The sequence below is a fragment of the Xenopus tropicalis genome, chromosome 9, assembly GCF_000004195.4.
Source record: "Xenopus tropicalis strain Nigerian chromosome 9, UCB_Xtro_10.0, whole genome shotgun sequence".
NCBI classification, from domain to species: Eukaryota; Metazoa; Chordata; class Amphibia; order Anura; family Pipidae; genus Xenopus; species Xenopus tropicalis.
Genome location: NC_030685.2, coordinates 1,348,254 through 1,375,000, shown reverse-complemented (window position 1 = coordinate 1,375,000; position 26,747 = coordinate 1,348,254). Strand labels below are relative to the sequence as shown.

At 43.3% G+C, this 26,747-nt stretch overlaps 1 protein-coding gene across 4 annotated transcripts in view; it reads left to right on the top strand.

Annotated features, from left to right (window-relative positions):
• Nucleotides 1-26,747, top strand: part of LOC100145470 — a 67,194-nt gene that overhangs the window by 5,442 nt on the left and 35,005 nt on the right. For 2 of the 4 annotated variants that reach the window (XM_031892792.1, XM_031892793.1), the window contains exons 2-10: nt 2,003-2,332; nt 2,469-2,768; nt 5,951-6,235; nt 6,902-7,039; nt 7,735-7,845; nt 8,563-8,637; nt 10,427-10,729; nt 14,222-14,395; nt 15,261-15,335. In XM_031892792.1, the coding sequence (XP_031748652.1) occupies nt 2,003-2,332; nt 2,469-2,768; nt 5,951-6,235; nt 6,902-7,039; nt 7,735-7,845; nt 8,563-8,637; nt 10,427-10,729; nt 14,222-14,395; nt 15,261-15,335 (1,791 nt within the window). The remainder of the gene's footprint in view (nt 1-2,002; nt 2,333-2,468; nt 2,769-5,950; nt 6,236-6,901; nt 7,040-7,734; nt 7,846-8,562; nt 8,638-10,426; nt 10,730-14,221; nt 14,396-15,260; nt 15,336-26,747) is intronic. The other 2 variants (XM_031892795.1, XM_031892794.1) reach the window with 2 other exon arrangements.

The window sequence follows — 26,747 nt, the reverse complement described above, 5'->3', positions numbered from 1 at the left end:
TCTGATTCCTTGTTCCTGAGACCCTATCTGATTCCTTGTTCCTGAGACCCTATCTGATTCCTTGTTCCTGAGACCCTATCTGATTCCTTGTTCCTGAGACCCTATCTGATTCCTTGTTCCTGAGACCCTATCTGATTCCTTGTTCCGGAGACCTTATCTGATTCCTTGTTCTCGAGACCCTATCTGATTCCTTGTTACTGAGACCATATCTGATTCCTTGTTCCTGAGACCCTATCTGATTCCTCGTTTCTGAGACCCTATCTGATTCCTTGTTCCTGAGACCCTATCTGATTCCTTGTTCCTGAGACCCTATCTGATTCCTTGTTTCTGAGACCCTATCTGATTCCTTGTTCCCGAGACCCTATCTGATTCCTTGTTCCTGAGACCCTATCTGATTCCTTGTTCCCGAGACCCTATCTGATTCCTGGTTCCCGAGACCCTATCGGATTCCTTGTTCTCGAGACCCTATCTGATTCCTTGTTCCTACGACCCTATCTGATTCCTTGTTCCTGAGACCTTATCTGATTCCTTGTTCCTGAGACCTTATCTGATTCCTTGTTCCTGAGACCCTATCTGATTCCTTGTTCCTGAGACCTTATCTGATTCCTTGTTCCTGAGAACCTATCTGATTCCTTGTTCCTGAGAACCTATCTGATTCCTTGTTCCTGAGACCCTATCTGATTCCTTGTTCCTGAGACCCTATCTGATTCCTTGTTACTGAGACCCTATCTGATTCCTTGTTCCCGAGACCCTATCTGATTCCTTATTCCTACGACCCTATCTGATTCCTTGTCCTGACCCTTGATCCTTCCTGAGACCCTATCTGATTCCTTGTTCCTGAGACCCTATCTGATTCCTTGTTCCTGAGACCCTATCTGATTCCTTGTTCCTGAGACCCTATCTGATTCCTTGTTCCTGAGACCCTATCTGATTCCTTGTTCCCGAGACCCTATCTGATTCCTTGTTCCCGAGACCCTATCTGATTCCTTGTTCCCGAGACCCTATCTGATTCCTTGTTCCCGAGACCCTATCTGATTCCTTGTTCCCGAGACCCTATCTGATTCCTTGTTCCCGAGACCCTATCTGATTCCTTGTTCCTGAGACCCTATCTGATTCCTTGTTCCTGAGCCCCTATCTGATTCCTTGTTCCTGAGACCCTATCTGATTCCTTGTTCCTGAGACCCTATCTGATTCCTTGTTCCTGAGACCCTTCTTGGTTCTGTGTCCCATTGCCAAGTTCCTGAGCTCCTGTTTATGCCCTTGACCTGTTCTTTTGGATTTCCCAGTTTGGGCCTGTTCCTTGACTTCACTTACCAGCTGCCAGTCCTGACTACCAACCCAGTTACTGGATCTAATTGTTGCCTGTCCTGCCATTTGCCACTGTCACTGTCATTCATTTCGTTTCTTCAATGCACCGTAGGCAAAAGTAATGTTTTGGGTGAAGGACCCAAATAAATGGAAGTTCTTTATTCTGCAGGAGGGAGTAATGGGGATTTTCCTAGGAAGCAACGTCATTATTTTTAAGATGACAAAGAACTTTTTAGAGGAGGGCAAACTGAGAAAGAACTTGTGTTAAAGTTTTATAAAAACCCATTACTACAATGCAGTTGCTCTAGAGCGGTGCCTTTCTCAGGTCCCATAAGGGAATGTACTACTGGCCCTGTGGTACCTGTTGGGGTTACAGTAGCCCATGGGACAGAAGGCACAGGCAGCTCTGGCACCAACCAATCCTCTACCAAACACCCACCGTGGGCAAGTACAGGGCCAACTTGTATCTTATACCCATAGAGTATTCTTATATACTATACATTATGCTCATTACCCAGAGGAGAGACAGGAGTAGGGTGGGTACAAGAGAGGAGGAGGAGTTGGGTTTCAGTGTGGAACACAGAGATGGAGCAGGAGATATAACTGTATATGGAGACATCACATTAGTAAAGCAACAGTGTCCCTAGCATACTGGGGTACATCATGTATATTATTTGCCCCCCTGTACCTGCAGGGTCAGTTCTGGAGGTGACTGCTCCATCCCCCCACGTTGCCCAGAAAGGATCCGACACCCTGATTCCCTGCACATTCCGTGTGAATAAATTCCCTGCTGATCCCAAATTCTTGGCCATATACTGGGATTTCAATGGAAGGAGAATACTGACGTATGACAATGTAGTGAGCACAACGGACCCCCGATTCTCCTTGGACCCCAATTCAGCGCCACGGGGAGAGGCCTCTCTGTCTGTCTCTAATGCTCAGATATCTGATGGGGGGACCTACTCCTGCTCCGTCACTTACAGCCCAGAGCAGCAACAGAAGGAAATCATAGTGGAAATTCAAGGTGCAAATCAAATGTTTTTTAATTTATTGTTTTGTGCAGTTTTATGAGTTTCTCTATCATCCTGGGTGGGGCAATGTGATGTATGACTGGTGGTTGCTATCCATAGACAATCATATTTTGATATTATCTGTTTCAGCCCCCCCACAGATCACAATCACTAATAGAGTTGTTACTGAGAATAAGGAGAGTGCCCTGCGTGCCTCCATCATTGGCTTCTACCCCCAGGATCTTGATGTTACATGGCTGAGAGATGGGGCGATATTGCGTGGGGTTACTGTGAATAAGCCCCAGAGAGACCCAGATGGCACCTACAGTACAACCAGCGCAGTGACCATTGTACCCACCGAGGGGAACAGGAACCAGAACTTCTCTATCCGGGTCCAACATGAGTCTCTCACTGCCCCATTACAGAAGAACTTCCAGCTTCTCTATGCAGGTAATTAGATACAATCTGTTTTTATTCCATTATAATTATTAGCACTTCAGCTCTTCAGTGGTTTTCTGCCCAACAAGAAATAGTAATATAAAAGTATAATTAGCTATAACCGGTCTGTGTGCAACAAGGGTGTGACCCTAAAATAATAGGTCCCCTGCACTCATTATCAATATATCAATGACATTAAGGGTAAGAACCCGAGTTACTCGCCCGCGATACATCTCTGCTGTTGCTTCCACAAGGCTTTCCACTGGCAACAACCTCCTTACTGCGCTCACTAGGGCTGATTCACTAAAGTGCGTTAAAACGTGCGCTATTTATAGCATGCGTTAACATTTTTATTGCGTCTTAACGCATGATTCACTAAAAGTATATTTGCGTTAATTTAGACGCGATGCTGTTTGCGTTATTTAAGTCACGAAGACTATTTTTGTGCGGTATTTGACGCAACACGCACTAATTAACGCAGCACGCTATGTTAGCCATACACGCCATTACGCTCGTAAAACTACTGTTCTGAAAATGACCATTTCCCTGCAAACTGGCGGCTGCGTCACTCTGGGGCCGACACAGAATAAATCCCACTGCAAAGTCCTTATTGTGTTGCCAAAAGCTCATTAACTGTACTTTTCTATAATTACCGCCTGCCCCAAGTAGGGGTTAATTTTCACACAGACTAATGTGAAACCCCCAACCCTGACAGTCTCACCTCATAGTTTAACCCTTCCATCCCCTTTACCAGTTTAGTTGCAGTCTCTGCACTCTCTCCAGCTCATTAATATCCTTCTTAAAGTGATACTGACACTAAAAAATGACTCCTCAAAATATGAAAGTACATAAAAAGTTGCCTATAGGTCATGTTGATTGATTTTCACTGCTTTTGTAAATAATTGTTACTTGAATTTCCTAAACCTGACTGTTTTGCAACCTGACTGTCCCTTCTCAGCCTGTCAGTTACAGCTTCTAATGCTAACGGCCTCCTGCTGGACAAATATGGCCGCCCCCTTATAGGGGAACATAAGGGATTAGACATGTAATATAAAAGCATTGGGCAAATACTTTTATGGCAAAAATGAAGGTTGTGCAAAGACAATGTTATGACAGATGTAAAAAAGGTTTAATTTCTGGTGTCAGTATCTCTTTAAGGACTGGAGCCCAAAACTGCCCCCCATACTCACTGTTACTGCCCCCATACTTACGGTGAGGCCTTACCAGGGACCTATAAAGGGGCAAAATTATGTTCTCATCCCTTGAGTCAATGCCCTGTTTATACAAGACAGCACTTTATTTGCTTTAGTAGCCACAGAATGACACTTGTTTTGTTATCAACAAAAACCCCCAGATCCTTCTCCATTAAGGATCCCCCCAACTCACTCCCATTCAGTAGATAGTTCGCGTTTATATTATTTCTACCAAAGGGCAGAACTTTGCACTTATCAACACTGAACCCGATTATTCCAATATTCCTCAATTTAATCATTAACCTTCTGTGAGGTACTGTATCAAACGCTTTAGCAAAGTCCAAGTAGATCCCATCCACTGCCATTCCAGCATCAAGGTTCCTACTCACCTCCTCATAAAAGGCGACTAAATTAGTCTGGCAAGATCTGTTACCCATAAACCCATGTGGCACAAACTAATAGTATTGTGAACTGCAATGTATTCAAGTACCCTATCCCTTATTACCCCTTCCAAAAGTTTTCCTACCCCTTATGTCAGACTAACAGGCCTATAGTTTTTAGGCTGAGAACGGGATCCCTTTTAAAATAACGGCACCACATTAGCAATCCGCCAGTCTCTCGGCACCATGCCAGGCCCCAATGAATCCTGGGATTTACATGTCCAAGTCCCTTATGAATCCCCCCCTCAGGGACCCATGTATCAGTAGTTATAGTACTAGAATTGGGTCTATTACATACAGAACCTTCATCAAGTTCCTTAGTTGGGTAGACAGACAATATATAACAGTTCAGAATTTCTGCTTTTTCCCTGTTCTCATCAACCAACTGACCCCACTGTAATACTGAGGGTCCCACCCCTTCTTGCTTCATGTTTTTTAACTACAGTATTTATATATTTAAAAATTGTTGGATTCCTTTTACCCCTGGTTGCAATACCCCTTTCTATCTCTATTTTAGCTGCCTGATAGCATTTTTGCTGCTTTATTGCCCAGTTGCCCCAGCTAACTTGAATGCTTTACAGCAGGTTTTTTCTTACCAACCTCGACACTAACACTTTTATTCAACCAATAAGGTTAAAGGTTAAAGATAAGTAACTGGTGCTCCCCACATTCACAGGCCTCTCAAAACCAAAGTATATTACGGTGCAAAGAAAACAGGGGCATGTGGGTTCTATGGTGGGGCAGACAAAGCCCTACTCTATTTATGAGTTGAGTGCCAGAAAACCACAGAGATTTCAGACTTTAGGGATGAGCCTTTTATTGGGTGAGAAGGTCCCTTGTCCAGTGAAGCACCTCACAGTTTGGCCCCTAAGGGGGAATTCACAAAAGTGTCAGTAAGTACTCAGTTCTTAAAGTGTTGGTCACCAAATTGTAAAAGTGGGACACATTCCCAGAGGGTAATTTGGATTTGTTGTAATGGCGCCAAATTTAAAAAGTGTCCTATACGCAGTGAACAGTTTGTAAAAAAAATTTCTCTATATGGACTTAAATAAATGTAAAAAGACTTGGGGAGCAACACAAGCGCCATAACAGTTCATGGAGGTGCCAAATAAGGGCTGTGATTGGCTATTAGGGGCCTCTATGCAGCCTATCAGCTTACAGGGGCTTTATTTGGTAGGAAATGTTGTTTTTATTCAACCAAAACTTGCCCCCAAGTCAGGAATTCAACAATAACTCCCTGGTTTGGGGGCACTGAGAGCAACACCCAAGGGGTTGGGGAGGAACATGTTGCCCCCGAGTCACTGGTTGGGGATCACTGGATTAAGGTCTAAGGTATAAGATCTGCAAAATATGTTGTGAAACCTGAATATAAAATCCTGAGCTAAACATGAATTTCTGGAAGTGTAAATCTACTGTATATAGTGAGACAGATCAGAAGTAATGGATTCCCTCCCACCCCCCCACCATCCCCCGTGACAATCAGTTGATTTAATCAACTTTTTGGGGTGTTTTAGGTAATTAATTAAACCACATGGAACTTTCACATGGCTTTCCCTTCCAGCCGCCCCCTCCATACACATCAGCCATGGGCCATTTTATGTGAATGAGGAGCAGACGCTGATGTGCCGAGTGTGGGGGTATTACCCAGAAGACATTGCTGTGAGTTGGTTCCTGGATGGATCTTGGGTGGAACCCTCAGAGATAAAGAGAATTAACAGTTCTGCTCTGGAGTTGCCCTACCGGTTCCTCCCAACAGCTGAGAGTCAGGGGATGGAGATCTCTTGTGTGGTGGAACATTGGGCCCTGACGGAACCTCTTGTGCAGTCACTGAAGGTAGAACTGACAGGTAAGTATTGAGTTTTAGTTATTAGTCATGGTGCTAATAAAGTCTCACTATCTGACTATCCCAGAGCATGTTGGGCAGTCTAATGAGAGTGCAAGTTATAGGCACAGTGCTGTCCTTACCTAAGGGCCCTGCAAGCTCAGAGCTACATTCACTCAACACACCCACAAGTGAGTTCCTACTCAGGGCGCCGGTGGAAGACATTCCTTTATATGCTCATATGCTTTTTTTGAACCCCCAGCCAACTCTGTATTGTGTGGGCATCATGGGTCACATGACCCCCTCTAGCCTCTCCTTGCTTGGTCCCCTGTAATATTAGCTGGGGCCCCTTTCAAACTATGGTTCTCACATTTTGTTTGTGCCGTCCAAGAGATTCTACCCCCATTAGTTCTCCTCAGTGGGGCACTTACTAGGTGGCCTGCTCTAGCTCATACTCCTAATGGTTCCTAAGACAGGGGTACCCTAACCCTCCATTCACTGGGTCCCAGTTTCCCTGATTTATACATTGGTTACCTTATGGCTCACTCTCAATTAGCAATTAGACAGAGACGTGCCATCCCTCTCATAGGCACAATCCACCTTATCCCATATTCTTTTGTACAATATCTGATTATAATATACAGGGGAAGCAAGAGTATAACCTTTTATTGTCTGTTCTTTTTTTCCCAGATGCTCAGTGGAGCAACACATTAATAATAATAATAATAATAATAATAATAATAACAATATTTGCTGTTGCTCTGGTGGCTGCTGTTCTGTTCCTAAAGAAGAAGAAACGATGTTGTATCAGGACAGGGAATAGAGAAGGTAGGTGAGGACTTGTACATTGGTCACTGGGTGGGGCGAGTGATTGTTCCCTCTGACCCAATGGCTTCCCCAGAGGCCCAGGCTGAAATGTAGTCAGAGGGAAATTTAAGGTTCTGGGCTTATTGGACTTTAACGTCCATAGAATTATTGGCAAGTAAATGTGATGTACGTAGGCCTTTGTGTATATAGAGCGGATCTACAATACTAAGCACCAGTGTGTTGGGCAGGTATGTGGTTTTGGGGTAAATAAGTGGCAACATTAAGCTGAAAACCCCCAGGTACCCCACATATACTGACATCTGATTGGTCTGATAGAGGAGGGGTACAATTTTCCAAACCTTCTCCCAGGTGAGTGGATGGTATCTGATCATGAAAGAGTGCATGAGCCGGGCACTGAGATACACACGGCCTGATTTCCTTTAAACCAGAAGCACCTGTTGGTGTCCCCATGGGTTGAAGGACCACAAATGGACCCAATTAAGCACCCTAATTCCTCATGTAGATAAATAAAGACCTGTTAATGCATAACCTTCTAAATACCAAGTGATGGGAGATGTTCTGACTTTGCCCCCAGTGCTTTAAAAGTCTATGATGTAATACTTATGGGCGGAGCTACAGATGTAGCACAGAAATAAATGTATTTGGTTCATCTGTGTCTTCGCCTGAGATCGACTCGGAGCATTTGTGCTTTACAGATGTCAAAGGAAAGGAACCGACGACTCCTCGGGGCAGTGAATCTAAGCCTTTAATTAACAGCACCCCAAAATACACAGCAATGAGTACGGAAAGTGATAAGGGGCATCAAGGTACGTCTGGCAGCATCACATTGTACTTACTGTATTAAGCACAGGGCACATTACCCCCAACATGTATATTGTATGGAGCTTACTCTCTGTGCCCTCCATCAGGTAATGTCACAGATACTGATTCCATCCCAACCTGGTGTGTCTCCATGGGCTGTCAGTATTCTCCAGTAGGATTGGCTTGGAGTGAATTGGGGGTGTTAAGTCAGTTTTACCCAGCTGATGTGAGTAAATCCGGCTCCCTGTTCTCTGTTCCTGCAATTGGAGTTGGGAGCAATAAGCACAGTTTCCCAGCACTGAACAAGTCTGTCCCTTTATCCCCATGTCTGATTCCTGTGCCATATAATGACGGGAAAATGCCATCATTATCTCTATATGTAAGGTACCAGCAAGGGGCCTGACACAGGGAATCAGCATTCTCATTGGTCACTTCTCTTGCATCTATAATGACGTTTTGGCTCAGTAGAATTCTCATTGGGGAATTTTCTTGCATCTATAATTAGTTTTCTGGCAACTTCTACAGCAAAACTAGGGGGCGCAGTGGGACAGTATCATGGCTGGGTTTATATCCCCTTTAACAACAGATGGAGGACTGCAGGGTACCCATGACTCCCCTAGCAACTTACCCAATGGCACAACTTTCTTGTAGAGTAACTTGACATTATGAAATCAGATTAATGACAAAACCTTATCTCCTACATTTTTCCTATATTTATACAGAATCTTCCCAGGATCCCAGTGGTGAGCAAGATGGAGACCTGAACCCAGACACTGTCACTGAAAGAAATGAGCCCAGTAAGTTCAACTGCCATATGCAATACTGACATGTTCCCACAACTTCTATAACAAAACTAGGGGCACAGTGGGACAGGGTTATGGTTGGGTTTAGAACTCATTTAATATTAATTCCCAAAATCAATGCATACAAACATTGCAACCATTTAAAGGAAAACAATATATATATATAAACAAGTATGGGATCCCTTATCCGGAAAACCATTATCCAGAAAGTTCTGAATTACGGAAAGACCATCTCCCATAGACTCCATTATAAGCAAATAATACTAATTTTTAAAAGTGAAAAAATGATTTCCTTTTTCTCTGTAATAATAAAACAGTACCTGTACTTGATCCCAACTAAGATATAATTACCCCTTATTGGGGCAGAACAGCCCTATTGGGTTTATTTAATGGTTAAATGATTCCCTTTTCTCTGTAATAATAAAACAGTACCTGTACTTGATCCCAACTAAGATATAATTACCCCTTATTGGGGCAGAACAGCCCTATTGGGTTTATTTAATGGTTAAATGATTCCCTTTTCTCTGTAATAATAAAACAGTACCTGTACTTGATCCCAACTAAGATATAATTACCCCTTATTGGGGCAGAACAGCCCTATTGGGTTTATTTCATGGTTAAATGATTCCCTTTTCTCTGTAATAATAAAACAGTACCTGTACTTGATCCCAACTAAGATATAATTACCCCTTATTGGGGGCAGAACAGCCCTATTGGGTTTATTTCATGGTTAAATGATTCCCTTTTCTCTGTAATAATAAAACAGTACCTGTACTTGATCCCAACTAAGATATAATTACCCCTTATTGGGGCAGAACAGCCCTATTGGGTTTATTTCATGGTTAAATTATTCCCTTTTCTCTGTAATAATAAAACAGTACCTGTACTTGATCCCAACTAAGATATAATTACCCCTTATTGGGGGCAGAACAGCCCTATTGGGTTTATTTAATGGTTAAATGATTCCCTTTTCTCTGTAATAATAAAACAGTACCTGTACTTGATCCCAACTAAGATATAATTACCCCTTATTGGGGGCAGAACAGCCCTATTGGGTTTATTTCATGGTTAAATGATTCCCTTTTCTCTGTAATAATAAAACAGTACCTGTACTTGATCCCAACTAAGATATAATTACCCCTTATTGGGGCAGAACAGCCCTATTGGGTTTATTTAATGGTTAAATGATTCCCTTTTCTCTGTAATAATAAAACAGTACCTGTACTTGATCCCAACTAAGATATAATTACCCCTTATTCGGGGCAGAACAGTTATGGAGATCCAAATTACGGAAAGATCCGAAAAAACCTAGGTCCCGAGCATTCTGGATAACAGGTCCCATCCCTGTATATCTATGCCCTTTTACATCTTTTCCCTTGATGCACCATTTATTGATCGGCTATGTGCTCCCTCAGAGACCAGCTGACAGGAAGTGATGCAGCTCTAACTGTAACAGGAAGTAGCGTGGGAGTAAAAGACAGAATTCTGCCCATTCATTGGCTGTTGGGCCTAGCATGTATGTGTGCCCTTAGTTGGTGTGAGGGTGGAGGTTAGCAATAAAATGGCAGTTTTTCTATTTGGGATCAAACCCAGTAGGCTTTATTTATTTGCCACTGTATTTTACATCCATTACAGACAGATTTATATTTGTTTATAGTAACCTGTAATGGTTAGGGGTATAGTTGAACTGTAATTTCCATTTTAGTGTGTGTGTTTAATAAGAAGAAAAATCTCTACTAGTGACACCAACTCTAATTCTCTATTTATATTTGTGTTTCGGCAGGGTGTCCAATATTTGGTAAGATCCATTCAAGCCAAAAGGGCAATTTCTTCCTAGAGATAAAAGACTTCTACCCGAGAGAAATGAAAGTAGAATGGACGGGTTCCCCGGGGTCGGCAGGGGAGGAGCGCGTGACTCTCAGAAGTGATTTGCTCTACACCGGGGAGAATGATAATGGGACGTATAATGTGATAAGTACCTGCGGGGGTGCAGGGGAGAAGGTGAATATGAATGATATGTACACCCTACGGGCACAAGTACAGCACCAGTCCCTGCAATCGCCCCAAGAGGTTACATTACAGCAAGGTAATTATCTAGAAATCATCTCACCAATTGGTGCTCAGCTCCTGTGCGGGATAATTTAGGGGTCACTGTTCTATGCCATTTTATAAAAAAATACATGTTTTCTTAAAAACATAACGTGCCATGAATCATGAAATTAACTTTCTTATGAAAACATGCGCAGAGGGGAACAGATATTATTAGTTTACTAACAGGCTGGTGGAAACAACTGGCTTTTTCAATTCAACAAAAAAAAGGGATAAGTACATTTTATTAACTTTATTCAAAATCATTGTGTTGTTTAACTGTTGGGTTTCATTTTTTCAAAAGTATTTGCTGTTTTTGGTGCTAAATTACAAAGTTTGTTGAACTATAAGGCTTACAGCAGGTTTCCCAGAAGTTGCATTCCTTTGTAATTACCCTCAGTTTGAGGTGGGTGGGGTTTGATTAATTGCACCTGAAAAGACAGTATAAATACAAAATGAACGGTAGGTGGAGGACCTTAAAGAGTGAGTTCAGGGATCTAGGCTCTAAGATTAGGCAAAGATCCTCCAATGTCATTTTTTCCAAAGTTTTGCCGGTGCCGCGTGCTAGTTTAGGGAGACAGCGGGAGCTTAGGGAGCTAAATGCGTGGCTAAAGTCTTGGTGTAGGAAGGAAGGGTTTGGGTTCCTAGAGCACTGGGCTGACTTTTCCTTGGGGTACAATCTATACAGCCCTGACGGATTGCACCTCAATGGAAGGGGGTCTGCTGTGCTAGGGGAGAGAATGGTTAAGAGGCTGGAGGAGTGTTTAAACTAGACAAGGGGGGGGGGGTGGTAAGCTAGATTCTTATGGGAAAGTTAGTGTAGACGGGGGGCAGTGGAACCAGTAAAGGGTTGTGGGGGAGGAGTGAGGGGGCATATAGTTTATCAGATAAGGAGCTTCCGTTGTTACAAGGGAAACAGACTAATTTTCACCTTAGCTCTAACTCTCCATTAGCTAATGTAACATCAGAGGGAGAAGTAATAATCTCCGCTGCATGCTGGGTAATGCGCGTAGCTTGTCGGGAAAATTAGGGGAGCTGCAGGCTATTGCATGTATTGAACATTATGATTTAATTGGTATCACTGAGACCTGGTGGGATGATAAATGTGACTGGGCTGTGAATTTAAATGGTTACACACTTTTTAGGAGGGACAGAGAGATTAAAAAGGGGGAGGGGTTTGTCTTTATTACATGGCTTTAACTCTGACTTTACAGTCAGAAAATAAAGAAAATGATCATTGGTGTATGCTATAAAACCACCCCGTATAGATGAGGGGGATGAGGCCCAGCTATTGTTGCAAATGGAGGAGGCTTCAAAACTGGGTCAAGTTGTTGTTATGGGGGACTTTAATTATCCGGCACTGACTGGAGTAATGGGGGGGCTAAGTCAGAAAAAGCTAGTAGGTTTGTAAATATGCTAAATGGCAACTTTTTATTTCAGGCGGTTCAAGAACCCACTAGGAATGATTCTATTTTGGACCTGGTGATATCTAATAATAATGAACTTATCTCTAACATTTGTGTGGGGGGGGGGGCATTTGGGGAACAGTGATCCCAACATGGTCTCCTTTGAGATAATGCTGCAGAGACAGCTCTATAAGGGAGTAACTAAACGCTCAGACGTGCAGCCTGTGCCAGTATAAGGGCATCTCTGCAATGTGGCAGCTGGGAAAGGCTTTTCATGGGGTTAGGCACAGAAGGAAAATGGAACATCTTTATAACATTGCTTTGTAGGTATACACAACAGTATATCCCCCTTGTAAGCAAGGAGAGGCATCGCAAAGCAACACCTTTATGGCTGAATAAAAGTGTTAGTGTCGAGGTTGGTAAGAAAAAACCTGCTTTTAGGGCATTCAAGTTAGCTGGGGCAGCTGGGGCTTTCATCGGGTACAGGGGGGGCAAATAAAGCATGCAAAAAAGCTATCAGGCAAGCTAAAATAGAGATGGAAAGGGATATTGCAGCTAGGGGTAAAAAGAATCCAAAATTATTTTTTAATTATGTGAATAGTAAAAAAATGAAGCAAGAAGGGGTGGGAACTTTATTATCACGGGGGGGTACGTTGGTTGATGAGAACGGGGAAAAAGCAGAAATGTTGAACTCTTATTTCCCATCTGTCTATACATCTGAGGAGCCAGATAATGAAGGCTTCCCTTTTAATATGCCCAGTGCTAGTAATTTAGCTACTGGCGCATGGGTCACTCAGGGGGGGATTCAATAGAGACTTGAACATGTAAAGGGAAACAAAGGTCCAGGACCGGATGGGATTCATCCCAGGGTATTAAATCAGCTGAGCGCTGTGATTGCCAAACCTCTTCACTTAATTTCCCAGGATTCATTGGGGCCTGGCATGGTGCAGAGAGATTAGCGGATTGCTAATGTGGTGCCGTTATTTAAAAAGGGATCCCGTTCTCAGCCTGAAAACTATAGGCCTGTTAGTCTGACATCAGTAGTAGGAAAGCTTCTGGAAGGGGTAATAAGGGATAGGGTACTTGAATACATTGCAGTTCACAATACTATTAGTTTGTGCCACATGGGTTTATGGGTAACAGATCTTGCCAGACTAATTTAGTCGCCTTTTATGAGGAGGTGAGCAGGAACCTTGATGCTGGAATGGCAGTGGATGGGATCTACTTGGACTTTGATAAAGCGTTTGATACAGTACCTCACAGAAGGTTAATGGTCACATTGAGAAATATTGGCCTAGAACATAATATCAGTCCTTGGTCCTTTGTTTTTTAACTTGTTTATTAATGACCTGGAGGGGGGCATAGAGAGTTCTGTTTCGCGTAAAAACAAATGAAAGTGCAGAAAACTTGCACAGAGATACGTTAGCTGCTAGTCAGTTATACTAAATCCACTGGTTTGTACCCTCAACCTATGGGGCAGCACATTCACATACATAGAGCACCCAGAGCCTTACAGGGTTACTCTAATTGACAATGGATTCCAGTACTAATCAGCATTCTCAGTGGTCACTTCTCTTAAATCTATAATGCAGTTTTGGGTCAGTAGAATTCTCACTGGTGAATTTTCTTGCATCTATAATCACATTTTTCAGCCCTGTATTTATAGGATCTACAACTGGATTCAGGATAACATGGGGAGAAAAAGAGTAAACTGTGACATCCCAACTCAGAGACAGTGCTTGATAGGAAAGTTCTCCTGAGTGTCCTCTTTTGCAATTCTGTAGAGCGCAGGCTAGGTATAGGAGTCTCAGCAAAAGTTCTACTTGGAGGCCTGAGTACGTCCCCTTAGCACAGATACTGCTAGTATCCAACTCCACTTATTGAGATAAGGAGACTGAGAGCTTGAGTAATATCACTAGCCATAACAGCCTCCCTGAGTCAGTATATACAGTAAATGACAGATTGTGGTGTACAAATGACATTAAAAATACTATACAGCCTTAAGAGAAAATGTAAATGTTACTTATTATTCAGTAGACTGAGAAACCAATGATAAAAATGATTAAGAAATATTTCCTTTCTAGGAACCGACAAGAGCAAGTTACCCACAGAAGCCTCAAAATCAGGGGCCCCTGATACTGAAGAAGGAGGAGAAGATTCAGAACAAACAGGACTTGTTGGGTCACAGACTGACAAGGAAACTCAGCAATGTCCTCCCATAGAGGAAAACATGGCAGACAACGGAGAGCAGGAACCAGGTGAATGATCTGGGCATTAGTAGTTATTGGGTTTTATTTATACATTTGCCAATAAAACGTTTCAGCTTAAAGGGCACCTATCAGTGGAGCAGTATTTACCCCAGTGGAAGTGCAGATTAATAGAGCCCACACTCTGGTTGGGGGAAACAATACCATTTTGTGTAAAAAATGCCCCTAACGGGCACTATGCCCCCAGCAACAGGAGGGGCTCCCAGTGTGGGTGGCCATGTTGTGGCACTAACATGCAAATGGTACTTAGTGCCCCAGTTTGCTCATTATGTGCCTGTGTGTGAGAGCCCCGCCCTCCAGGGCCAATTAATATGCAAAAGAATCCTCCAATGAGAATCCCAGCTGATGTGAGTAAATCCGGCTCCCTGTTCTCTGTTCCTGCAATTGGAGTTGGGAGCAATAAGCACAGTTTCCCAGCACTGAACAAGTCTGTCCCTTTATCCCCATGTCTGATTCCTGTGCCATATAATGACGGGAAAATGCCATCATTATCTCTATATGTAAGGTACCAGCAAGGGGCCTGACACAGGGAATCAGCATTCTCATTGGTCACTTCTCTTGCATCTATAATGAAGTTTTGGGTCAGTAGAATTCTCATTAGGGAAATTTCTTGCATCCATAATTAGATTAATTATAGATTATGCATCTTTAATTAGATTAAAAACTAGGGGGCGCAGTGGGACAGTATCATGGCTGGGTTTATATCCCCTTTAACAACAGATGGAGGACTGCGGGGTACCCATGCCTCCCCTAGCAACTTACCCAATGGCACAACTTTCTTGTAGAGTAACTTGACATTATGAAATCAGATTAATGACAAAACCTTATCTCCTACATTTTTCCTATATTTATACAGAGTCTTCCCAGGATCCCAGTGGTGAGCAAGATGGAGACCTGAACCCAGACACTGTCACTGAAAGAAATGAGCCCAGTAAGTTCAACTGCCATATGCAATACTGACATGTTCCCACAACTTCTATAACAAAACTAGGGGCGCAGTGGGACAGGGTTATGGTTGGGTTTAGAACTCATTTTATATTTATTCCCAAAATCAATGCATACAAACTTTGCAACCATCTAAAAGAAAAACAATATATATATATAAATCATAAGAATATATATTGTACCAAATTATGTTACCTTCTGGGTAGCTGGGCAAGGTATGGGTTCCTTTAATAGTCTGGAACAAAGTAGAAATGACACACTTGCCGAATTTATGGTGAGAGTGAATGCAGCACTCTCTATTTTACTGGAACAGGTAAATGAAAACTATAAGAGAACAAGTACAAATAATATCAGTAAGAACAAACCAATACAGTAATACAATTTGTTAACCCCTGTGGTGCACCACATATAACTGAGAGTTCAGGCCTGCTTGTTGTGTACACTTTATGTTGGTGCGCACTTATCTGTAATCCAAAGTGTGACATCCAGAAGATCCAGTACATTAGATTTATAATCCGGTGATGGAAATCTATTCAGTGTTTCCAATATTTAGTCCTGGTTCTCCTCTTGGGTAGAACTGGGCCACTAACTAAGAAGGTGACTGACTCTAACGGGCACCGGAACCCGGGGTTCTAACCTACTCTGATCAGAGAAGGGACCTGACTACTGAACCTTCTGGCTCTTATAAAACAATTCCCTAAATCCCTAACTGGGCCCTAAGTCTGCACTAGTTACAGTGAGGGCCTATTGGAACTGGAACCCATACCTCCCAACATTTCAAAATTAGAAAGAGGGACAAAACAGTGGGCGTGCTCACTTTGTGACCACACCCACATACACTTTACATAAACACACCCTTTTTCATTGTTGGTTGCTACTGTCCTGAATAAAAGTTTCCCAGATGATTGGCCTTTTAACCTAAAACAATGTAATAGGATCAAATGCTGCAGAATCTCTCTGCGCCTGCCATCAAGGTACCTGATCTAGACAGTGGGAGTGCAGGGATCCAGTTTTCTAAAACAACAGCTTTAGGGAATCCTTTTGCTGCCTGTGTAACTTTAAACTGCAGGTTCTTCCCTCCGCAGTCCAGAGATTCCAGCTACACAGATCGGTACTTCAGTAATGCATACAGTACTTTGGAAGGGTGGGCAATGCTCTAGGCCTTACTGCAGGGATCACCAACCTGGGGAGTTTCAGAGTATAGATGTTATAACTCACAGGCAGGAGGCTCACAGGTCTGATTCTGATCCTTTCTCTCCGTCCCTTCCCAGCCCCCCTGCTCCCTCACAGATAGTTCCCAGCCCCCCTGCTCCCTCACAGATCGTTCCCAGCCCCCCTGCTCCCTCACAGATAGTTCCCGGCCCCCCTGCTCCCTCACAGATAGTTCCCAGCCCCCCTGCTCCCTCACAGATAGTTCCCAGCCCCCCTGCTCCCTCACAGATAGTTCCCAGCCCCCCTGCTCCCTCACAGATCGTTCCCAGCCCCCCTGCTCCCTCACAGATAGTTCCCAGCCCCCCTGCTCCCTCACAGATCGTTCCCAGCCCCCCTGCTCCCTCACAGATAGTTCCCAGCCCCCCTGCTCCCTCACAGATAGTTCCCAGCCCCCCTGCTCCCTCACCGATCGTTCCCAGCCCCCCTGCTCCCTCTTAGATAGTTCCCAGCCCCCCTGCTCCCTCACAGATAGTTCCCAGCCCCCCTGCTCCCTCACCAATCGTTCCCAGCCCCCCTGCTCCCTCACCAATCGTTCCCAGCCCCCCTGCTCCCTCACAGATAGTTCCCAGCCCTCCTGCTCCCTCACAGATAGTTCCCAGCCCCCCTGCTCCCTCACAGATAGTTCCCAGCCCCCCTGCTCCCTCACAGATAGTTACCAGCCCCCCTGCTCCCTCACAGATAGTTACCAGCCCCCCTGCTCCCTCACAGATAGTTACCAGCCCCCCTGCTCCCTCACAGATAGTTCCCAGCCCCCCTGCTCCCTCACCGATAGTTCCCAGCCCCCCTGCTCCCTCACAGATCGGGCCTCCTGTCAAATCCTCACAGCCAGATCTTTTCTTTCATGATCCCTTCCCAGCCCCTCCTGCTCACTGCTGAATTTGACAGGAGGTGCTGGTTAGGGACAGAGAGAAAAGATTGTGCTTTTATAACTCTGTGAGGTATTTGACAGGAGGCCCGACCAACCCGATTGGTGAGGGAGCGGGACATTAAAGAGAAAATCCAGGACAGCGGGATGAGGCATAAAAATCGTGACTGTCCCGTGAAAAGCGGGACAGTTGTGAGGTATGGGAACCTAATGGTCCTAAGGTGCAAGGAGAGTAAAGTCCTTCCCTGATTGGCGCTTACTGGCACACTAAGGGGAACCTGCAGTTGGTGCAGCCTTTCCTGCACTTCTTCCAACCTTGCATCCCAGGAGGTCTATCTCTCTCCCTGCTGCCAGATCTGCTCTCTCCTTGCCTTATTGCCAATCTCTTTACCATCTCTCCTTGCCTTATTGCCTATCTCTTTCCCATCTCTCCTTGCCTTATTGCCTATCTCTTTCCCATCTCTCCTTGCCTTATTGCCTTTCCCTTTCCCATCTCTCCTTGCCTTATTGCCAATCTCTTTCCCATCTCTCCTTGCCTTATTGCCTATCTCTTTCCCATCTCTCCTTGCCTTATTGCCTATCTCTTTCCCATCTCTCCTTGCCTTATTGCCAATCTCTTTCCCATCTCTCCTTGCCTTATTGCCTATCTCTTTCCCATCTCTCCTTGCCTTTTTGCCTATCTCTTTCCCATCTCTCCTTGCCTTATTGTCTATCTCTTTCCCATCTCTCCTTGCCTTATTGCCTATCTCTTTCCCATCTCTCCTTGCCTTATTGCCTATCTCTTTCCCATCTCTCCTTGCCTTATTGCCTATCTCTTTCCCATCTCTCCTTGCCTTATTGCCAATCCCTTTCCCATCTCTCCTTGCCTTATTGCCTATCTCTTTCCTATCTCTCCTTGCCTTATTGCCTTTCCCTTTCCCATCTCTCCTTGCCTTATTGCCTATCTCTTTCCCATCTCTCCTTGCCTTATTGCCTATCTCTTTCCCATCTCTCCTTGCCTTATTGCCTATCTCTTTCCCATCTCTCCTTGCCTTATTGTCTTGACTTCCTCTTTCCCATCTCTCCTTGCCTTATTGTCTTGACTTCCTCTTTCCCATCTCTCCTTGCAAAGTCACATGGTATCAGCCTTACTATTTCCAGATTGTCTAAGGCTGCCATCTGCAGGCTGGAGGTGGCATTTGTGCAGTCCTCATTTGCCTGCCTGTTACACTGCCCCCTCCTTTGAAAAGATGCATCCTCGCATCCAGTTAACTGAGCACAATAGTCTGAATGCCACCTGGGTGCCTTTCTCTGTCTCTGGGGCCTGGCTTGTAAGTTAGGAGCATCTGTAAAGTTCTGAGGTCCAGGACTTACAGTTGGATCAGGCATTGGGGTGGCATGTAGCAATGGTTCCCCACCATCTGTTTCCGAACTGGAGTCAGTGGACTCTTCCACATCAGATAGCTGTGGGTCATTTGAGTTAGAATGGTCAGAATCCTCATCAGGGAGTGGGATTGCAGATTCACCTGCTGGGGGTTGGTCAGGTAACAGAGGGTCTTGAGTAGGGGGCTGTTCAGCCAGGTGGGTCCAAGGGCCAAAAAATGGTTTCAAGCGTGCATAATGCTGAACAGAACTGTGTTTTCCCTTTGTATCACATACTCTATACAATACATCAGACAATTTTTGAGCAATTACATATGGACCTTTATACTTTGGTCGAAGTTTTGGGCACACACCTTTTTGCCTGGTTGAATCTCTTACCCATACATTTTCTCCTGGTTCATATACCTGGGCAGTTATTTTTAAGTCAAAGTACTGTTTCTGCTTTCCAGTAGCTTTAGCTTGGTGATATTTAACCATATTTCTTATACCTGCCAACCTTCTTGCAACTTCACTTACATAACTGGTAGGCCTGGTAAATTTTTCATCTACATCCCCTCCATTAACAAGGTCTACAGGCAAACACACCTCCCTCCCAAACATTACCATGAATGGGGAATATCCGGTAGAGGACTGTACACTGCTACGGTACGCCATCATAACATATGGGAGAATGTCATCCCAATCTCTCTGATGGTCTTCCACAAATGAAGACAACATAGTAAGGAGTGTACGGTTGAACCGCTCCACAAATCCATCTGACTGTGGATGATAAGGGGTAGTTCTTGTTTTGTGTATGCCTAACATTGAACACATGTCTTTAAAGACTTTTGATTCAAAATTCCTACCCTGATCTGTATGGAGAGACCTTGGTACTCCATAATGACATATAAAGTCCTCCACTAACGTTTTTGTAACAGTTTTAGCTTCCTGGTCTGTGAGAGGGAACCCTTCAGCCCATTTTGAGAAATAATCACCAATCACTAGGATGTATTTGTTACCCTTGTGGGTTTCTGGTAGTGGTCCCAATATATCAAGGGCAACCCTTTGCAAAGGACGATCTGTTTGTGAAGATACCATTGGTGCCCTAGCAGTTTTCTTTTCATTTTTTCGAGCCCCACATACAGTACAGGTTTTACACCATGCTTTGACATCTTTACGCCAGGATGGCCAGAAATACTGAGCAATGACCTTGCCAGTGGCCTTATCCACACCTAGATGCCCACCTATTTTGTCATTGTGTAACATCTCTAGAATCACTGGTACAGCTCTGCGGGGGACAACAATTTGGAATTTAGCCTGCCTGGGGTCATCTCCATGTGTTTTTCTTACCAGGAGTCCACTCCTGATTGATAAATTAGACCAGTGTTTCCAAAAAACTTCTTGATGTGGGGAGCTATGAGCCTCAGTTGGGAGAGAAGTTCCTCCTGCCATAATCCATTCTTTAAGTTGGCAGATGTCATTGTCTAGGTCTTGAGCTGATTTAGATCATAGTTACATAGTTACATAGTTACATAGGGTTGAAAAAAGACCAGTGTCCATCAAGTTCAACCCATCCAAGTAAACCCAGCACACTTAACCCACACCTACCAATCTATACCATTATAGCCATTTCAGAGAGTTATGATCAGTCCTGACAGTGAAATGTCTTCCTAGTAGGTAATGTCTATAGTAGTGGGTAAATATAACAACAGCTAGCAATTCTTTACGAGTTGTTGCATACTTCCGTTCAGGTTTGGTCAGCGCTCTGCTTGCATAAGAGATTACTCTTTCATGACCATCTTGTATTTGAGACAACACAGCACCAATTCCTGTTTCACTAGCATCAGTGTCCAATATAAAAGGCAACTGTGGGTCTGGGTAGGCCATAATTGGAGCAGACAATAAGCGTCGTTTTAATTCCAAAAATGCATCTCCACAGGCCTTGCTCCATATGAACTTTGCACCTTTCTCAGCTAATTTGTGCAGGGGGTCAGCAATATGTGCAAATCCCTCAATAAATTTCCTGTAATAGGAGGCCAGCCCTAAGAAACTGCGTAATTCCTTGATATTTTGTGGAACAGGCCATTGGGTAATAGTGGTGACTTTTTCTGGGTCTGGCTCCACACCTGCTGATGAAATAACGTGTCCCAGATAGCGGACCTTTTCACAGAATAATTTATACTTGGATGGCTTCACTTTCAGGTTAGCTTCCTTTAATTTTTGCAACACGCAGGACAATCTCTGCAGGTGTTCATCCAATGTTCTGCCAATCACAATAATGTCATCCAGGTAAACAAGGCAAGCAGTCCCTTGCAAATCAGCCAGTACAATGTCCATCAATCTCTGAAATGTACTTGGGGCATTGCAGAGCCCAAATGGCATGAGTCCATGACTAGTAACAAATGCTGTTTTGTGTCTGTCAGCAGGGTGCACCTCCACTTGCCAATATCCACTTGTAAGGTCTAGGGTAGAAAACCACCTGGCATTTGACAAAAGATCAAGGGTATCATCGATTCGTGGTAGTGGATAAGCATCTTTGACAGTGATATCATTAAGCTTCCTATAGTCCACACAAAGTCTTACCCCACCGTCTTTCTTTTTGACTAATACAACTGGTGCTGCCCATGGACTAGAGGATGGTGATACCAATCCATGGGAACAAAGATCATGAAGCTGATCATCAAAGTTTTTTTGAAAATGAATAGGGATCCTTCTTGGGCCCATACGGATGGGAGGGGCCTGCCTTGTGTCAATGTGATGACGTGCAGCTGTAGTGCATCCCAAGTCATTGTCTCCAGAACTGAAAACACATTCATATTGCATTAAGAGATTAATAGCATTTTATAGTTGGAAATTGTCTAGTCCTCCATTGTCAAGTCCAAGTTCGTTTTTTAGCTGGTCTGATGTCCAGGTGCAGTGATTGTTGTGGCTAGAGTTAAAACCGGTAGTCTGTACATTCGGACTCTTTAAATTGGTAATAAGGTTTGAAGGGGCCACAGAAATATTATGGTGCAGAATGCCCAACAAGGTACCAGAATACATAACTTGAGGCTCTGAAGTTACATTTGCCACTTGGACAGGGACTTGACCATGTTGACTACAACCAAGAGACCGCCCAATAATGAGCTCTGATTTGTCATTATAGACAGGTTCTAGGAAAACCTCCTTCCCAGAGTATTGCAGGCCTTCCACTTTTCCAGGAATAATGACTTCACTTCTGGGTGGTATAACTGTGTTTTTATCAACCACCACACGTTGAATTTGAGCCCCATCATCTGAAGCTATCAGGGAAAACTTTCGGCCCATCAGTGTACAAGATCTGTCAGCTATGTTAATAGTTCCAGCATACTGTTGTAAAAAATCAGTACCAGCCAGGGCGTCTTGAAGTGCATCCTTTGCAACAACAAATTCAACTGCGAGGTGCAAATTCTGAATTGTTACAACTGTTTTCCATTTACCAATTACATGCATGGTTCCACCATTAGCAACCGTTAACATGGTATGGCAAGTTTGCATTGTTTGAGGGTTTTTGGAGTTAATCTGGTCCCAAACTCGCTTGTGGATAATGGAAACTTGCGCACCACAGTCAATTAAAAGGTCACATGGTACGTCTCCTATGTGGATAGGTAGAAAGTAACTGCGCCCTACTGCTTGAAGAGTACCTCTTTCAGGTTTATTGCCATTGTAAGCCCCAGAAGGCTGATAATAAGCTACTGACCTTGGGGATTGTGTGGCCTTTTGTGATTTACATTCATATTTGGTATGGCCAAATCTCTCACATTTCCAGCATTTTGTGTTACTTCTATTGTAACCTCTGTCAGGCCCATCTATAGGCCTATTAAATCTTTTATTTCCTGATAGTCCTTTCAATTCTGAGACTTCACGACGTAATTGGTCAATAGCTTCCATGACATCACAGTTAGAGGGGCCCATGACAGGCTGAGCAGAACTTGGGGAGCAGTTGCTACTTACTGCTGAGGTTCCTGACTCAATTTTATGCAGAATTTCTATCTCAATTGCATTCTGTATGGCACCTGATAATGTTTTTGGCTTTAACAGTCTCAGCTGCATGCGTAATTCTTTATTCACTCCATGCTGGAGGAACTGGTCAAGGGCCAGTGAGTCGTGCATCTCTGGTGTAGCATGAGGAAAAGCTTTAACTGCCAGTTTCTGGAGTTCATATCCAAATGCTGCAACAATTTCACCTGGTTCTCGCTTTTTATTAAGAAAATTTTGGCGATGCCATTCTATCCCCAAGTCTGGATCAAAAACTTGCTTTAAAGCAGCCTTTAGCAGCTGGTAGTTCCCTTTTATGTCAGTATTAAAGCCTTGGAACACTTGTCTGGCTTTCCCTTGTAGCATAAGGTTAAGTACCTGAAGCCGGGCAGCTTCATCCCAGCTGTTAATAGTAGCAGTGAGTTCAAACTGTTCAAGCCACTCTGTCCACTCCCTAGTGACACCATCAAATGGGTGAGGCCTAAAAATTGGTTTATGAATCTGACTCCCAGTCCCTGCAGAGCTGACCTCAGTGGATTGGTTTTCTGGTATTAACACTGGGGGGTCAGGGAATACACTGGCTTGGTGATTTTCTCCCTCCATGTTATAAGACAATGCAAAATGAGAAACAGATGATTGCACAAGTAATGCAGAAAATAATACTGTATATTGTAACCAATGCTGCCACCAATTTGTACAAAATTATGTTACCTTCTGGGTAGCCGGGCAAGGTATGGGTTCCTTTAATAGTCTGGTACAAAGTAGAAATGAATCACAGAGACCTTATCCGCACACCCTAACGCTCCAAAAGATTTTTGCCCGGTGCACACTGCTGAAGGGATCAGCACCCTCCAAAAACACTGTAGCTACAAAAAAAGCGAATGGCACTCAGGACTACAAACAAGGGTATAACCCTTAAAAGTTTATTGCGGAGGTGCAACGTTTCGGGGCAATGTGACCCCTTTATCAAGCATACAAATCAGTGAAGGCAAGTGAAATTTATACAGATGCAGTAACCACATCCCTAAGTTAATTGGTAATTGAATAAATACTTAATTGACAACAGTAACCTGGTTTTTTAAAAAACTTGATATGATATAACAAAAGTGCAGAGCATCATATATAGTGTACATTAAACGTCAGTGAATAGTCCATCTCATAAAGTGCATGAATATACATATTTATAGGAAGCAAGCCATGTTAAATTCATCATTTAACCCCTTTGGGTGGCGAGATTGCAAGAGCCAAATCCAATAGCACTCCCTTTGAGATAACAGCTTTTTTTTATCATGGCCCTGTCGTACCTGTATTTTTTCTAAGATCTGCCACCTAACCTGCGCCACCTGGTGGCCATGTGTAAAAAAATGTTTAGCCAGCAGGGTTTCCCTTTTCTTATCAATCTCCTTCTTTTTAGTATTTTGTATCGCTCCCTGGGGGGACTGAATTGGAGGTTTATAATTCCTTATAGTAGATTTATGTTCGTTAAGCCTTGTTTTAATGGGTCTTGACGTCTGACCTACATAGGCCAATCCGCACGGACATTTAACACAATATATAACATCTTTACTATCACAGGTATAAAAACCACCCACTTCATGCCTAGTGCCATGTTGTGGATGCGTGACAGCAGACCCAGCGATAATACCATTACAATGGCTGCAATTCCTACATGGGAAAGTACCCTTTGTTATAGTCGAAGTATTCCGTCGGGCCTTAGCATTAATATCATACGTCGTAATGAATGGAATACGCTTAACTTTATCCACTACTTTGCTTTTTATTTTTAAAGTTTCATTTGATGGAATCAATCCAACCTCTCTTTTAACCTCCATTAAATCTGACTGGCGATACCCTTTTTCCACAAATTTCTGCACCATCTTTAAGGATTCGTCCTCATACACTTCATCATTAGATGCAATCCATTTAATACGCATAAATTGGCTTTTAGGGAGCCCCCTAAACAATGCTAAGGCCCGACGGAATATCATACTTAAGCATTGGGGTATTTTGGCTACTGATCCAAAATTTGGACATTTGTTTAAGTTACCACCAATTTTTTCATACAGGAGAGGGAGAAATATAGGGGAACTGATAAAACATCGGTCAAGTTCAAATCGTATGTCTACTTCGACTATAACAAAGGGTACTTTCCCATGTAGGAATTGCAGCCATTGTAATGGTATTATCGCTGGGTCCGCTGTCACGCATCCACAACATGGCACTAGGCATGAAGTGGGTGGTTTTTATACCTGTGATAGTAAAGATGTTATATATTGTGTTAAATGTCCGTGCGGATTGGCCTATGTAGGTCAGACGTCAAGACCCATTAAAACAAGGCTTAACGAACATAAATCTTCTATAAGGAATTATAAACCTCCAATTCAGTCCCCCCCAGGGAGCGATACAAAATACTAAAAAGAAGGAGATTGATAAGAAAAGGGAAACCCTGCTGGCTAAACATTTTTTTACACATGGCCACCAGGTGGCGCAGGTTAGGAGGCAGATCTTAGAAAAAATACAGGTACGACAGGGCCATGATAAAAAAAAGCTGTTATCTCAAAGGGAGTGCTATTGGATTTGGCTCTTGCAATCTCGCCACCCAAAGGGGTTAAATGATGAATTTAACATGGCTTGCTTCCTATAAATATTACGTGTTTTTTTCATTTATGTTTTTATAGATAATGTTTCCTGGGTGCACATCAGGGATAGATATTCTTTTCCATCTTGTTGGGGTAAGATATACTGTTCCTTTGATCTGTACCTTTATGGATGTTGTTACATATGTTTTTATTTGATACTTAACTGATACTTTGTATTTTAGCTTCCTATGGGTTTTCTACGGTGATACACTGTTGCTATTCAGCTATAATTCTGGATGTAGATCAGAGAGAAAATGAGAAAATGTGATCACATTTGTATGTACAAAAATTGTTTTTAATGTATATTCATGCACTTTATGAGATGGACTATTCACTGACGTTTAATGTACACTATATATGATGCTCTGCACTTTTGTTATATCATATCAAGTTTTTTAAAAAACCAGGTTACTGTTGTCAATTAAGTATTTATTCAATTACCAATTAACTTGGGGATGTGGTTACTGCATCTGTATAAATTTCACTTGCCTTCACTGATTTGTATGCTTGATAAAGGGGTCACATTGCCCCGAAACGTTGCACCTCCGCAATAAACTTTTAAGGGTTATACCCTTGTTTGTAGTCCTGAGTGCCATTCACTTTTTTTGTAGCTACAAAGTAGAAATGACACACTTGCTGAATTTATGGTGAGAGTGAATGCAGCACTCTCTATTTTACTGGAACAGGTAAATGAAAACTATAAGAGAACAAGTACAAATAATATCAGTAAGAACAAACCAATACCGTAATACAATTTGTTAACCCCTGGGGGGCACCACATATAACTGAGAGTTCAGGCCTGCTTGTTGTGTACACTTTATGTTGGTGCGCACTTATCTGTAATCCAAAGTGTGACATCCAGAAGATCCAGTACATTAGATTTATAATCCGGTGATGGAAATCTATTCAGTGTTCCCAATATTTAGTCCTGGTTCTCCTCTTGGGTAGAACTGGGCCAATAACTAAGCAGGGGTGACTGACTCTAACGGGCACCGGAACCCAGGGCTCTAACCTACTCTGATCAGAGAAGGGACCTGACTACTGAACCCTCTGGCTCTTATAAAACAATTCCCTAAATCCCTAACTGGGCCCTAAGTCTGCACTAGTTACAGTGAGGGCCTATTGGAACTGGAACCTAATGGTCCTAAGGTGCAAGGAGAGTAAAATCCTTCCCTGACTGATACTTACTGGCACACTAAGGGGAACTTGCAGTTGGTGCAGCCTTTCCTGCACTTCTTCCAACCATGCATCCCAGGGGGTCTCTCTCACCCTGCAGCCAGCTCTGTGCATGTTCTCTCCTTGCCTTATTGCCTATCTCTTTCCCATCTCTCCTTGCCTTATTGCC